Source organism: Lactuca serriola, chromosome 9 (genome assembly GCF_051521515.1).
Source record: "Lactuca serriola cultivar US96UC23 chromosome 9, Lser_US96UC23_V15, whole genome shotgun sequence".
NCBI classification, from domain to species: Eukaryota; Viridiplantae; Streptophyta; class Magnoliopsida; order Asterales; family Asteraceae; genus Lactuca; species Lactuca serriola.
This window is the reverse complement of record NC_136416.1, coordinates 88,534,776-88,549,022: the sequence shown is the minus strand read 5'-3', so window position 1 is coordinate 88,549,022 and position 14,247 is coordinate 88,534,776. Positions and strand designations below refer to the sequence as shown.

General features: G+C 36.1%; 2 protein-coding genes across 3 annotated transcripts; both read left to right on the top strand.

Moving 5' to 3' along the window:
• The first annotated feature begins 2,185 nt into the window (after window positions 1-2,185).
• On the top strand, window positions 2,186-4,716 carry LOC145074274 (aquaporin PIP1-2-like). 2 transcript variants are annotated; one of them, XM_079020682.1, is made up of 4 exons: window positions 2,186-2,665; window positions 2,761-3,059; window positions 3,151-3,291; window positions 4,290-4,716. In XM_079020682.1, the coding sequence occupies exons 1-4, from the start codon at window positions 2,335-2,337 to the stop codon at window positions 4,332-4,334; spliced, it is 816 nt and encodes a 271-aa protein (XP_078876808.1). In that variant the 5' UTR covers window positions 2,186-2,334; the 3' UTR covers window positions 4,335-4,716. The 2 variants fall into 2 exon arrangements, with proteins under 2 accessions (XP_078876808.1, XP_078876807.1); XM_079020681.1 differs by having other exon boundaries at window positions 4,274-4,716.
• A 7,336-nt stretch (window positions 4,717-12,052) lies between these two features.
• Window positions 12,053-12,799, top strand: LOC145075922 (uncharacterized). Its single transcript, XM_079021988.1, has one exon. It carries the CDS (start codon window positions 12,053-12,055, stop codon window positions 12,797-12,799), a length of 747 nt encoding a protein of 248 aa, XP_078878114.1.
• Window positions 12,800-14,247: the final 1,448 nt, after the last annotated feature.

The following is a 14,247-nucleotide window of genomic DNA, read 5'->3' as shown; positions in this document are numbered from 1 at the left end:
ATCAATTTCAGGAACTTTTCCAAACTCGAACAAATTTTCACGTTGTAATTTAGTCATGCCCACTTTTGGTTCTTTATCATTATCTGATACAAAAGTGTCATTTCCTCTTCCCCTTGAACGGTTTCCATCACACTGACTTTCTCTACGACCTCTATTAGTTTTTGTTGGATTAAACTGGTTGTTAACCACAACTTGTTCTTCATCTACCACCGTTAAATATAAATGCACCGTCTTCTTTGATTCAGACATTACATGTCTCAATTGAAATACATTAGTTTCATCTCCAAGCTCCATGACATATCCTAACTCCGGGTGTTTAAAAGACAAACATATATGACTATTTAACACATGCGCCTTACTTCTAATCATTTGTAATAACATTTCATGGTCAATGTTAGGATGAAGATTTAAACCATAGTTTTTCACATTATTTCTAACGTAAACCTCAACTCCATTAACTAACTGCCACGACCCTCCGTACACAAAATAACAAAACTCATTTTACAAATCACTCTCTACAAACACAACGAAAAAACAACTTTTACTAGTAATTGAAACTCACAAACTCACAAATAACCACTTAAATACGTCTATAACTTCTATAACTGATCCGCAGAGGTGTACACTGATCCTTAGAGGCGTGCACTGATCCTTAGAGGTGTACACCGATCCTTAGAGGTGTACACCGATCTTTAGAGGTGTGCACTGATCCGCTGAGGTGTACACCGATCCTTAGAGGTGTGCACTGATCCGCAAAGGTGTACATTGATTATTGTATTACGTTATTTATATGTATTTCGTTTGTATTAGGTTATTTACAAAACCAATTGAGTTAACTTTTACTTTATTCCATAGAACATAAAATACAAAATAGTACAAATACATGAAAAACATACATTAGCAGCAAACGTATTACATAAAACATTTCATTATTTTTAACCTTTTTTTTAGTCAATTTTTTACATAATAATCACATAAAGTATAAGTGTATTTAAAAAAATATATATATTAATAAACGAAAATGAACGCAAAAAAAACAAAAAAAATATTAAAAAAATTAAAAAACCAACATTCCGCAGAGCTGTAGCTAGATTCGCACATGCTTTAATGGATCTGCTGAGGGTGGATTCCCAAAGAGTTCTGTGGACTGATATCAAACATAAGTTTATTATTTTTAACCTTTTTTTTGTCAAATTATTTATATAATCACATAAGATATTAGTGTATTAAAAAAAATTAATATTAATAAACGAAAATGAACAAAAAAAAACGAAAAAACGAAAAGAAAAATCAAAAAACAGCAATTCCGCAGAGCTGTAGAGGATCCGCAGAGCATTTAATGGTTCCGCAGAGGGTGTACACTGATCTGTAGAGGTGTACACTGATCCACAGAGGTGTACACTGATCCATTGATAACGGTTCTGTGGATTCCCAAACATATGTGGACTGATATCGAACATAAGTTCATTATTTTTAACATTTTTTTGTCAAATTATTTATATAATCACATAAAGTATTAGTGTATATAAAAAAATATATTAATAAACGAAAATGAACGAAAAAAAAATGAAAAAACGAAAAAAAAAACCAGCAATTCCGCAGAGGTGTAGCGGATCCGCAGAGCAGCTAATAGATCAGCAGAGGGTGCTCTGCGGATCCTTTGGTCATTTTCCAAAATCCATTTTTCCTTGGTCATTTTCTTCAAACAACCTTTTCTTTTTGATTATATCACAAATTTTCTCTTTATTTAATTATCACATAAAGATTGAATTATTTTTTTTTCTTAATATATATATATATATATATATATATATATATATATATATATATAAAGGATTGACCAAAAAAACATCCTAATTTATAATTTAGACACGTGGGGTTGGCTAAACAAAGTCGTTTGATCCATCACTACATTTTATTTGCCTTCATCTCCAAGGACCTACTTTTTTATAATAGAAAAAGTGGTTTGAAATTTCAAAACGATTTTCAAACTTTTTAGTCAGAAAATATATTTCAAAAATCTCAAAATTCGAATTCGATGGTCATTTTTTTTTTGGAAAAATATAGTTATTATATGATATTGATTTAGGAAATATTGTATTTTAAAAGTAAATATCACTTAAAATAATAATATATATTGAATAAATAATAATAATAAAGTTATTTTACATGGTGGATGCCTGTGTTTGCAAAAAAAGATAGGAGTATGAAGGATGCCTGAATTCCGTTAAAATGTAGAGGACGTTGATAAGCTTCCATTTTTAACCACCATTCGCTTCCATTACAATTACAAATACCACAGACATTTTTACAGAAATTAACACAGAAACCAAAATGGAAAGAAGGGAAGATGGCGTTCATTTGGGAACCCACAGATTCAGGGACAGACGCCCACTCGGCACGGCGGCTCGAATTTACGACAAAGATTACAAAGAGCCGGAGGCCGTTCCGTTCTTCGAGGCGGCGGAGCTCTGCTGCTGGTCATTCTACAGAGCTGCCATAGCCGAATTCGTTGCCACTTTTCTGTTTCTATACATCTCCCTCATGACAGTCATCCAAGTCTCCAAATCCCAAAACAAATGCTCCTCCGTCGGCGTCCAAGGAATCGCCTGGGCCTTCGGTGGCATGATTTTCGCACTTGTCTATTGCACCTCCGGCATCTCAGGTCAGCTGCCCTAATTTCTACAATTAATTTCTCAAAATCGGTGTGTTTCAGATTGTCAAAACCATTTAATTTATAACGATTTGGGTCTCTAACAGGAGGTCATATCAATCCTTCGGTGACATTTGGGTTGTTTCTGGGTAGAAAGATGTCGTTTCCGAGGGCGTTGTTGTACATGGTGATGCAATGCGCCGGTGCAATATGTGGCGCCGGAGTTGTAAAGGGGTTTGAAGGGGAGAAAGTATTTGAGCTACACGGCGGTGGCGCCAACGTGGTTTCTGAAGGATACGGCAAAATCGACGGCCTTGGGGCGGAAATCGTCGGAACATTCATCCTTGTGTACACCGTCTTCTCCGCCACCGACGCCAAGTTCAGTGCTCGCGATTCCCGCGTTCCTGTACGTATTCATAAGATTGATTAATGTAATTTTATCGATTAATTTGTTGGAAAGAGACAAGATCATAGTTTTGTGTGGTTTGATTTGGCAGATTTTGGCGCCATTGCCAATTGGGTTTGCGGTGTTTTTGGTTCATTTGGCCACCATTCCGATCACCGGCACTGGGATTAATCCGGCGAGGAGTCTGGGAGCTGCCATTATCTATAACAAGGAGCAAGCATGGAATGAACATGTTAGTGTAGTCCACTATTATTATATATTTTCATCTTTTAATACAATTATTATATATATATATATATATATATATATATATATATATATATATATATATATATATATATATATATATATATATATATATATATATATATTATGGAAATTGTTTCATAAAGTTCTACAATTTTATTTTTGTCTATTTTAGTCCCTAGATTTTATGTTGTTTTTCTGGTAGAATTGGTCCCTGTATTTTGGTAACTTTAGTCCTATTTTTTAGCTATTTTGACACTTTTGGTCCTTGTAATCGATATTTTTATATTTTTTAGAAACCTTTTAATATTTAAAGTTTGGCCACAAAACTTTAATGGTTGATCTATTTTCTATTTAGGAACCTTTTAATATTTAAAGTTTGGCTACAAAACTTTAACTGTTTGATAACTTTAACGGTTTGACAACTTTGGTCCTCATTTTTTAGCCATTTTGACACTTTTGGTCACTGTACTCGATATTTTTACATTTTTTAGAAACCTTTTAATATTTAAAGTTTGACCACAAAATTTTAACGGTTTGACAACTTTGATCCCTTTTCTATTTAGGAACCTTTTAATATTTAAAGTTTGGCCACAAAACTTTAACGGTTCGACACTTTGATCCATTTTCTAAAAACTTGCTAATTCCTACCGCTTTCATTCTTTAGCCATTTTCACACTTGTGGTCCTTGCAGTCAAAACTTTTACATTTTTTTCATAAAAACATAAACAAAACGATCTAGGGCAAAGCCCGGGCTTGTCATCCTTGCACTTTCTATGTCTGTCATATTTATCGATTCGGAAACAACATTGAAAGTTTCTGGCCCCCACGTAGCGGGGTAACCTTTCTAGTTATATATTTTGATACTTTAATAAAATGTTTTGTTGATTTAATAAACCTCATTTCCTTTTTGCCATTTCTTGATTAATGATAAAATAGTAATAATTAATGAGTATGTTTTTGAACAGTGGATATTCTGGGCAGGACCAATGTCGGGGGCAACATTGGCGGCAGCCTACCACCAACTAATCATCAGAGCGTTTCCTTTCAAAGGAAGACCATCTTTGCCCCAGTAACTTTCACTTTTAGTCTAAAATACCCCCTTACCAAAATAAAGTTAATGGTTTGATCCATTCAGGTGTTTGAAAAGGCGTCCATTCCCTAAAGGGTTAAAGGGTTTAACTCCTTTGATGGACAAATTGTGTAGTTAGAAGTATAATCTAGAGGATGTATTTTAGCTCTTCTAAAAAGAAGACATGTAAATACAACGTGCATAAATCATTCTAACCACCATACATTTTGTATAATATCATTTTTGTTATGCATATACTTATCCTAAAAATGGTGTAACGCGTGTTATATTATGTTAACATTTTGGGTAACAGATCTCAATATGAACACAAACATCCAAACCCATATATACATATGTATTTTGTTATATATATAAAATATGTTTGTCCATCTTTTTAGAATCCTAAACAAACTACAGAACTTTATCACTATTCACCAACAAAATCTACCATCTAAGTTCGACTAGTTATAACTAATTGTTATATCATTCAAACCAACAATTTTGAAATCCAAGCAGCTATAGACCCGATTATGTGTACCTGGTTATCATACATGTGAAAAAAGACACGAGCACTTCTTTTTCTTTTTTAGTAAAAAAGTCTTATTCGTATTTTCTTTCGTTTCATTTTGTATTTTAGGATGAAATAAACAAATTTTTTTTGAAGGGAGTAAAATAATTGTTATGGATTTAATTAATCAATATCTTTTTTTTATTAAAGAGATTTTTAGAACAAAAAAACATTTTTTGTTTTGAAGCAGCCAACCATAAATATAATAAAAAGAGAGGACGGACGAGCGAAGAGTTAGAATGAGAATTACAAAAAGTTCAACGAGTTTTTAACAAAGTTAAAGCCTATCTATATTACATTTGGAATTCCTATATCTTTTATTTATTAAAGATATTTTCAGAAAAAAAAAACTTTTTTTTTGAAGTTTTTGAAACAGCCAACTATATAAGAGAGGACAAACTAGCAAAGAGCTAGAATGAGAATTACAAAGAGTTCAACGGTTTTTAACCAAATTAAGCTTATCTTTATTACATTTAGAATTCATATTTACATACCATTTAAAGAAAATTGACGAATATAATCAACAATCTCACATTGTTTCGACCTACCATCTCTGAAAACTTTATCTTTTCAAAATCTCCAAATATACAAAATGATAGTACACACAACCGCATCCACCATTTTTTTCCTAGAGATAGGTATAAGGTCGATCAACCCAAACATTTCATCGATGGATCCTACTTGAGAAAGAGAGATATCCAACCACTTGAGAATTGCATTCCAAGTTTGCGCATGTATAAATGCAGTTTGCTCACAACCCAAACATTTCGTTCAATAACATTTCTCAATGACGAGTGATATTAGGTGAATGTATATTTTGCATCTTTGGGAGCATGTATAAGTGCAGTTTGTCCACAACGAAAATCAAGGATATGATGATGAATGTTTGTTTCTTTGTACGGAATAAAATAACCTCTAGCTAGTATTTCACAATCCAGTAGGAGCAACGTAATACATATCTTTAATGAAAAATAAAACATGTTATTTTATTTTTTTAAATGGTTAGAAACATAGAAGTTTATGTTCAAGTCTACGCTCATGTACCCAGGTCATAAAGACGATCTTAACAAGCTCCTTAATAGATACGTATTATGTTGGCTACTTGGCTTTAACTTGTAACATGTAGCATGTAACAAGATTTGAACATAACATTTTAGATGTCGGGACGTGTAGTCTGAAATCCATGCAACATTTATCATGACAATAAAAAAGTTACGAAATGGCATGCATGTGTTTTTAAGTCTACAGGTTATTATTATTATTATCCAATGTTTAAGGTACTAATTATATGTGGATCCATATTTGATGATAAATGATAGGAATTAGATAGTTAAATACTTAAAGGGGTAAAGGGGTAATTCTTAAGAGAGGTTGTTAGAGATTATTGGCTCTTAGCTTTTAGCTAGAGAGAGAGGGAGATTTCCTGAGATTGTTTGAGGTTCTTACTTCATATAATATAGTTTGTAATTCATTTTATTAAATTCAGTGATATCATCTTCTTCTTCCCTAATTCTTCATGTTTTCCTTTAATTTCATTATCTATTGATTTCCGTTTCTCATCAATAACCCTTTAATAGATGATAAATTATGTTTTCTTTCTTTCCTTTTTTTTACTTACTTACTTAATTAATTTATTTATTATTTTTAATATAGTGTAGGAAATATCGATGGGACACATGTGAATATTGATGGGACACATGTGAGACAGTGAGAGCATGATGAAGCGAAATTTAGTGGTAGAAAATAATACGCGACTCATAACATTATTATAACTTGTGATTTTAACATGTGCTTTTTCATTTGCATGGGTTTGATCATGGATGGAGGGACCATACATTCCAATTCACACAAGAATATTATATGAAGACTTATGTAGACCTAAACTCAGTATCATTTTGTGTTATGGAAACTTCTACGGTTTCAAACATATTTTACGCTCGTGATGAAAGAAAAAATTGCTATTAAAATACACAAATGTCATTATTATTATTATTATTATTATTATTATTATTATTATTATTATTATTAACTCAATATGTGAAAGAAAATTACTTGTACTATTTTTTAAATATGATAGTTTTCATAAAAAAATTTGGGCTATGGACAGTCGTCCTTATCGTCCACCCTCTGAGAGACCCGGTCTGATTAATTGAGACGAATGATAGTAATTTGATTTAACTTGATAAAATGAAAAATACAATAACATGACAAGTGGAAAATAGAAAATTTAAAAATTCTAGAAAACGTCATGTGTCCAAATGAAAGAGAAGAGAGCATTTTCATTTATTATAGTAGATTAGTGATAAAGATTTCGTTGTTGATATCCTCAAAGTTATCTTATTGTGTACAAAGGAGGAAACATTTGTTATCATATACAGGTCTGACAAATTGCATTTATAATTATACATATATGCTCATAAAGGAGCAAATTAGACATTTAACTACTATCATTTGTAGGGTGAACTTTTTGAATATTAAAGGTTAGATAAACAATAATAAAATATATGCATGTCAGTTTCGTCTGCCCGTCACAAATAAATATTGTAGTAATGTTAATGACGATTCTTAATTGTATTAGGCTGTACGGTGTGGCTGCGGTTTGGGACCGCGGTTTGTGCTAGCTGGACCGTGCACACCGCCCTCAGACCGCGGTCTTGCGCGGTTTTGGCCGCAGTGCGGTCCTTTAAGGCCGCGTTTTGTGATTGGTTGAGGAGAATTGGGAAGGATTGACCGGTTGTTGGTTGTTGAGTTTATATATATATATATATATATATATATATATATATATATATATATATATATATATATAAACCGAGCTCTTTTGGCCCTCATGTGATGGTAGGAAGTTACGGGAATGGCTATTTCCAGCGGACATTGGGAGGCTGCCTTTTGGGGTGAAACTTCTTGGGGGAGCTGTTAGTAGAGATGCTAGTTTCATTCGCAGCCTAACCATAAAGAGAGCCGAAAACGCTGTGAATTTGATGCGCCTTCTTCCACAATTGTCTGACCCCCAGAGTGAGCTCCTTCTTCTTCGGTCTTGTATAGGTATTGCTAAGCTTTTCTTTGGGTTGAGGACGTGCCAACCCGTTCACATGGAGGAGACGACAATATTCTTTGACAATGGATTGCGCGCGGCGATTGAGGACATTGTGGTTTGTGGGGGCCCTTTCTTTGGTAACATACAATGGCGAATTGCTTCCTTACCCATTAGGTTTGGGGGTTTGGGTTTATACTCGACAGTAGAGGCTACCTCCTATGCTTTTGTTGCCTCAAGGGCCCAATCTTGGGTATTGCAAGACCATCTCTTACGGGATAGCGGTATACATGGCATGGATTCTGATTATGATTGTGTCTTGGCAGCCCTTCGCAACAAGCTTCCAGATTTTGACCTTAACAATTTTACTATTAAAGACACCGCCCCCCTAAATCCCAGAATACACAGGCGAGTGCTTTTTTTCTTAAAATTGTCCAAAATATGGAAATGCATTTCGACACGACGGCTCAGCAGAAAGCGGTTTTCCAGTGCTTACGTGCACCACATGCTCAAGATTTTCTTTTGGCTATCCCTATTGATGGGCTTGCCCAACACATGTCTCCCGTGGAGTATCGTACTATTCTCAAATATCGGCTCATCATTCCCCTTTTCCCAGCCGATGAGATATGTCCTGTGTGTCGCAAGGCATGTTTGGACTCTTTTGGAGAGCATGCAGTTCACTGTAAAGAACTCCCGGGGTTCAAATACAGGCACGATATGGTTAGGGATGTTTTGTTTGACATATTTAAGTGCGCCGGGGTTTCCGCTAAGAAAGAGGCACCTGTTAATTTCTTGACTGACCCGACAGAAGGAAGGTCAACCCTCAGACCGGCTGACATTTTGATTTTTGGATGGATCGGAGGGAAACACACATGTGTCGATCTTACAGGGGTATCCCCTCTCGTGGGCCTGAGGGCTGGGGGTTTCACAGTAGGACATGCTGCTTTAAAAGCAGCCACAAGCAAAGTCACCAAACATGAGAGATCGTGCATGGAAAATCAACACGTGTTCATACCATTTGCATTTGATACGTTTGGTTTCCTCGCACCGGATGCGGTAGAACTTCTTAAAAGAGTACAGCGAATCATGCATAGTAATGTTATATCTCCTAGATCTTCGGATGTAGTTTTTAAAAGAATTAGTTTTACCATTCAAAAAGGCTTAGCGGCACAACTTGTTGCCCGTTTGCCATCTCACTCATTGTACGATGACAATTGAACTTTTAATGAATATGAATCTACCATATATATATATATATATATATATATATATATATATATATATATATATATATATATATCAACTTCATTTTTTTTCACAACACAATCTCTTCTCTCTCTCAATTTTTTTTTTAAAAAAAATCACCACTCTCTCAAAAATGTCATCTTCTTAATCTTCTGAAGAATTTCAGACTATTTTTGATATCGCTATTGCGTGTGTTCAAATGGCGGAACAAACATACAACGTTGTATGTAACAACACAGCTACAAGTTCTCAAGAGAGAACACGCAGATATATTTGCAGAAATCATGAAGAAGCCAACCAACGTTTGGTGCAAGACTATTTTGTAGAGAATGCCACTTACCAAAGGTATTATTTTCGTAGGCGCTTCAGAATTCTCAAAGGTTTATTCGAACGTATAGTTGAAGATGTAACGAGGGAGTGCAGTTTTTTCCAACAACGCTACGATGCTAGAGGTACATCCGATTTCACTCCCTTACAAAAATATACGGTCGCACTTCGTCAGTTAGCATATGGCATTCCGCCTGATGCGTTAGATGAAAGTTTTAGGATGTCTGCTAGGATCAAGGTTCTAAATGGCGTGAGGCGTGGCGTGGCGGCAAGGCCAAGCCTCAAGCCTAACGAGCCATGGCGAGCAATGACGTTATTCAAGGCGTGATGTAAGGCGGCGATTTTGTATTAATTTAAAATTATATTAACACATAAATATAAATTTATATTAAATATAACTACTTTTTAGAAGTGCTAGATCAATAACTAATAACAAAAAGTTAACGAAAACCACAATACTTATATCTCCGATTTGAAAAGACATAACAAAGAGCAAAAAACTGTGTCTCAAACGAAAAAACATGCGCCATAACACGCCATAACGCGACATGGCGCGCCATATCACGCCTTGCCACGCGCCACGCCTAACAACAATGTTATGAAGCTTTTCGTAACTGCGAAGCCACGCCTCACGCCATGGCGCGCCTTTTAGAACATTGGCTAGGATCGCACAAGATAGTCTCCATTTTTTCTGCAAAACTGTGATTTAGTTTTATGGTCCAAAATATTTACGTAAGCCTACACGTAATGACATCCTGCAATTGCAAGCTCATCATGCTACTGTGCATGGATTTCTTGGAATGCTAGGAAGCTTAGATTGTCTGTAACAACATAAATTTTAAAACAAAATTTTCATTTTCAAAACATTCAATTACTCACAAAATAACACCAAACATATTGTTTCAAATGTATTTATCACAAAAACATTTCCCCAGAATCCAAAACATAAACTTCGCAAGTGTGTACGAATTATGCCGGCGCCTTCTCGCGCTCATCATTGGTACCTGAAACACATCACACAACAACTGTAAGCATAAATGCTTAGTGAGTTCGCCAAAATACCGCATACAACACATACGCCACTCAAGGCTATAATACGACCCTCCGGTCGATGTGTCTCAGCGGGACCCTCCAGTCCCGTAGCTCGTTGGACCCTCTGGTCCGGTCATAGCTCGTTGGGCCCTTCGGCCCGATCTGTATCATTGGACCCTTCGGTCTGGTCTATAACAACAAACAACATACACATAACACATAACACATAATCTCATACATAACACATAAGATCCTCTGGTCTACCCAATATACCACTCTAGGTAACGTATAGTGAGAAGACTCACCTCGATGTCTCGATAAATATCTGACTCGGAATAAATGTAATCTAGCCTCCGCCTAATCACACAAAGTAATACACTCATAAATACAACTGTACTCAACCCTAAAAGTCAACAAGGTCAATGGTCAACTTTGACTGGACTCGGCGAGTGCACTAGGGCGACTCAGCGAGTTTGCCCGTGTCCGCTGACTCTCTTAGATCCTCTCTTGACACGCCGAGTACCCCCCCTGACTCGACGAGTTCCTCCTGGCAAGAATCGCGGGGCCACCACGACTCAACTCGCCGAGTCTCAAGAACAACACGGCGAGTTCCGGCTTGAACTCAGTCCTCCCGACTCACCCTGACTCACTGAGTCATTCCCTCAACTCGACAAGTCCACTCACTGAGTGATTACGGGCAAACTTCATACTACTCGCCGAGTCTGTTCTTCGGACTCGGCGAGTTTGGGCCATGCATAAACTCAAAACCACTTCTGAGGTCAGATCTGTTCCATTCAATCATGGATCTGGCCTCCCCAAGCATGATAATCATGTAAAGTCCAAACCTTGATGCTCAAACAACATCTATTTGCTCCTATATGATGTTTTAGCCCCACATATCATAACCCATGGTCAAAACTCCCATGAATCCTCATAAAGCTTGAGGATTTTAGCTTCTCTGGACCTCTATGGATCCCATTCCAAGCCTCATCACAAATAGGGACGAAATGGACATCAAATCTAACCAACAAGGGGTCAAGAAACCCTAAACCTCCATGATTATCATAACAACAGAAAGGGAGCCAAAATATTACCTCCAAAGTGATCTTCTGAGCTCCCAATTCGAAGAATGTCCACCTCCCTTGCTTCCTCTTGGCTAGAATCTCCTTTGCCTTGCCGAAAAATGCTTCAAAGGTTAACAATGGCCTCCTCTCTCTCCCAAAACGCTCAAAATCTCTTTAGGGTTTCTCTCTGGGGTTGGTGGCCGCAAATGACGGCCATAAGGCCCTTTAAATAGGTCTCAAACCCTGGAAATTAGGGTTTCATTAAACAGCATGGACTCGCCGAGTCCAGACGCGAACCCGCGTGCAAAACCGCGATCCTACTCGGCGAGTTTAGGCTCCAACTCGCCGAGTCTCCTCACAACACCCAAAAATAAAAGAATAAAAAAATAATACCTGGGAATCCGGATGTTACATTGTCTCCATTGGGCATGGGAAAATTGCCCTACAACATATCATGGGCAATTTACCCGAGGTGATCATGGTCACCCAACAGTCATACTTGAAGCAGTTGCATCACAAGATATGTGGATTTGGCATGCTTTTTTTGGTTATCCTGTTTCGGTTAACGACATCAACGTTCTTAATCGTTCACCAATATTTAACAACATATACGATGGATTCGCACCAGATTCTTCTTTTCAAGTGCGTGGAACGCCATATAAGTATGGTTATTATCTGGTCGATGGAATCTATCATGAGTATGATGTGTTTGTTAAATCGTTTACAACTCCACATGGTTCTAGACGAAAGAAATTTAAGAGAACTCAAGAAAGAGCTAGGAAGGATGTTGAGCGTGCTTTTGGAGCTCTGAAGAAACGATGGTTCATATTGAAAAAACCACAAGCTTATTTAGGCGAGGAAAAACTTCAAGAAATCATGTATACATGTCTTATATTGCATAACATGATTATTGAAGACGAAAGAAGAGCGATATTTGCGTTTGACGAGGAAGAAACCATATCAGAGACACAACCAATAGAAATTGCTGGCGAAGAGTATATAAACAGGAGAGCAGAGATACGTTGCATTGAAACATTTCACAATCTTTGCAGTGATTTGGTGGAACACATTTACGGGGTTCAAAATATTAACCTTAATTTGGATCCACCGGATGACCCCGAAGACGAGTTCTTGGAGAATGACTTTATGTAGTTTGCCTTAGTTATTTTATTTGAGTTTTTTAAGTTTCCAGGATTATTTAAATGTCACACGTGTGGTTTTCGGTTTTTTTTTGGTTATGCAATGTAATGTTTTTATTTTTATTTTCAAGTAATGAAAAATTATGTTTTTTTAATTAAAATAGAAGTTTTATTAAATTAAAATAGTTAAAAAAAGAAGTTTTATTAAATTAAAATAGTTAAAAAAAAGTTTTATTAAATTAAAATAGTTAAAAAAAGAATATGTGGCACCACTCCCTTGGTGTGGCAAGAAACCGCACTTGAGTGGTAAAAAATGACATGACGCTTATGTGGCTGGGGAGGGAGTGTGGTTTCGGTGACACCACACCCTCCAACCTTAGAATGAAATGAAGTTTTGACGAAGCATTTGATAAGACAACAAGAATCATACATTTCTCACATTAGGGGTTAGTTTGTGTGATCCTAACACACAAATTAGCTTATTTGTACTAAATTGCAAAGCTAATAAACAGCTTTTAAAAATAAGCAATCTGAACGACCCAAAGATCAAACAACTTATCAAACAATGACAGAAAATAAGAACAATAAAGATTCACAAAGAAAAACTTTTCACTAAGAATGATAATCTCACAAAGAGATTATCGTATGCACAAAGCGACTATTAGGGTTTATGAAAACGCATAACCTATTACAAACTGATACAAAAGATTATATACTACTATTCTAGATAATCCCTATAAATCAGGGATATGCCAGCTAACTAATTTACGCTAACTATGGAAACAAGATAAATACAAAAACTGTTACAACGTGCTGAATAAAGATATATACTGATCAACTGAGATGCTGATGTTGATGCTAACGCTGAGTCATGCGCTGACGCTGATAGACTAATTTCAAACATCATCATATTTCAAGGTTTGACCTTACAATCTCCCCCAATATGATGATGTTCAAAACCAACTAGATTAGAACACCTCTGGACAAGAATTCTTCATACTCAGCTTCAGCTTCTACTTTTACTGGCCAGTAGGGACTGTCCAGCAGTTCCTGTCTTCTATTCAACAATTCCATAGCAATTAGAATATGAAATTCTCCATAAAGATCTTGATGGCTCATGCACATTTGTCTTAAGCCAACGAGATGAATTGTTGGAGCCCTTGGAATCTCAACATTTCGCTGAAAACACATTTTTCTGTTTTTGTCGAGATAGAACATTCCGTGTTCAGGAACAGAGATAAACTGATGTTGAACAGGATCAACACCAATGGGAAGAGATTTGTTTAATTCAATAGCACCAAAATTCAGAACCAACACATCTTCACCATCAACCTGAAACCTGGTTCTCCTGTTTCTTGGAATTGAAGAGCTTGAGCCTTGCTGCTGAGGACGTTCTTGGGGAACTAGGTCTAAACACTGAACTTTCTTAATCAGCAAGTGGAGAGCACAAGTCAATTCTGA

What these genes read in the sequence shown, in the direction of transcription:
- LOC145074274 (XM_079020681.1), top strand. Translation starts at nt 2,335, where the DNA reads ATGGAAAGAAGGGAAGATGGCGTTCATTTGGGAACCCACAGATTCAGG. An exon ending in TTGCACCTCCGGCATCTCAG is followed by an intron (nt 2,666 to 2,760) that starts GTCAGCTGCCCT and finishes GGTCTCTAACAG; the next exon opens with GAGGTCATATCAATCCTTCG. An exon ending in AGCAAGCATGGAATGAACAT is followed by an intron (nt 3,292 to 4,273) that starts GTTAGTGTAGTC and finishes GTTTTTGAACAG; the next exon opens with TGGATATTCTGGGCAGGACC.
- LOC145075922 (XM_079021988.1), top strand. Translation starts at nt 12,053, where the DNA reads ATGTTACATTGTCTCCATTGGGCATGGGAAAATTGCCCTACAACATAT.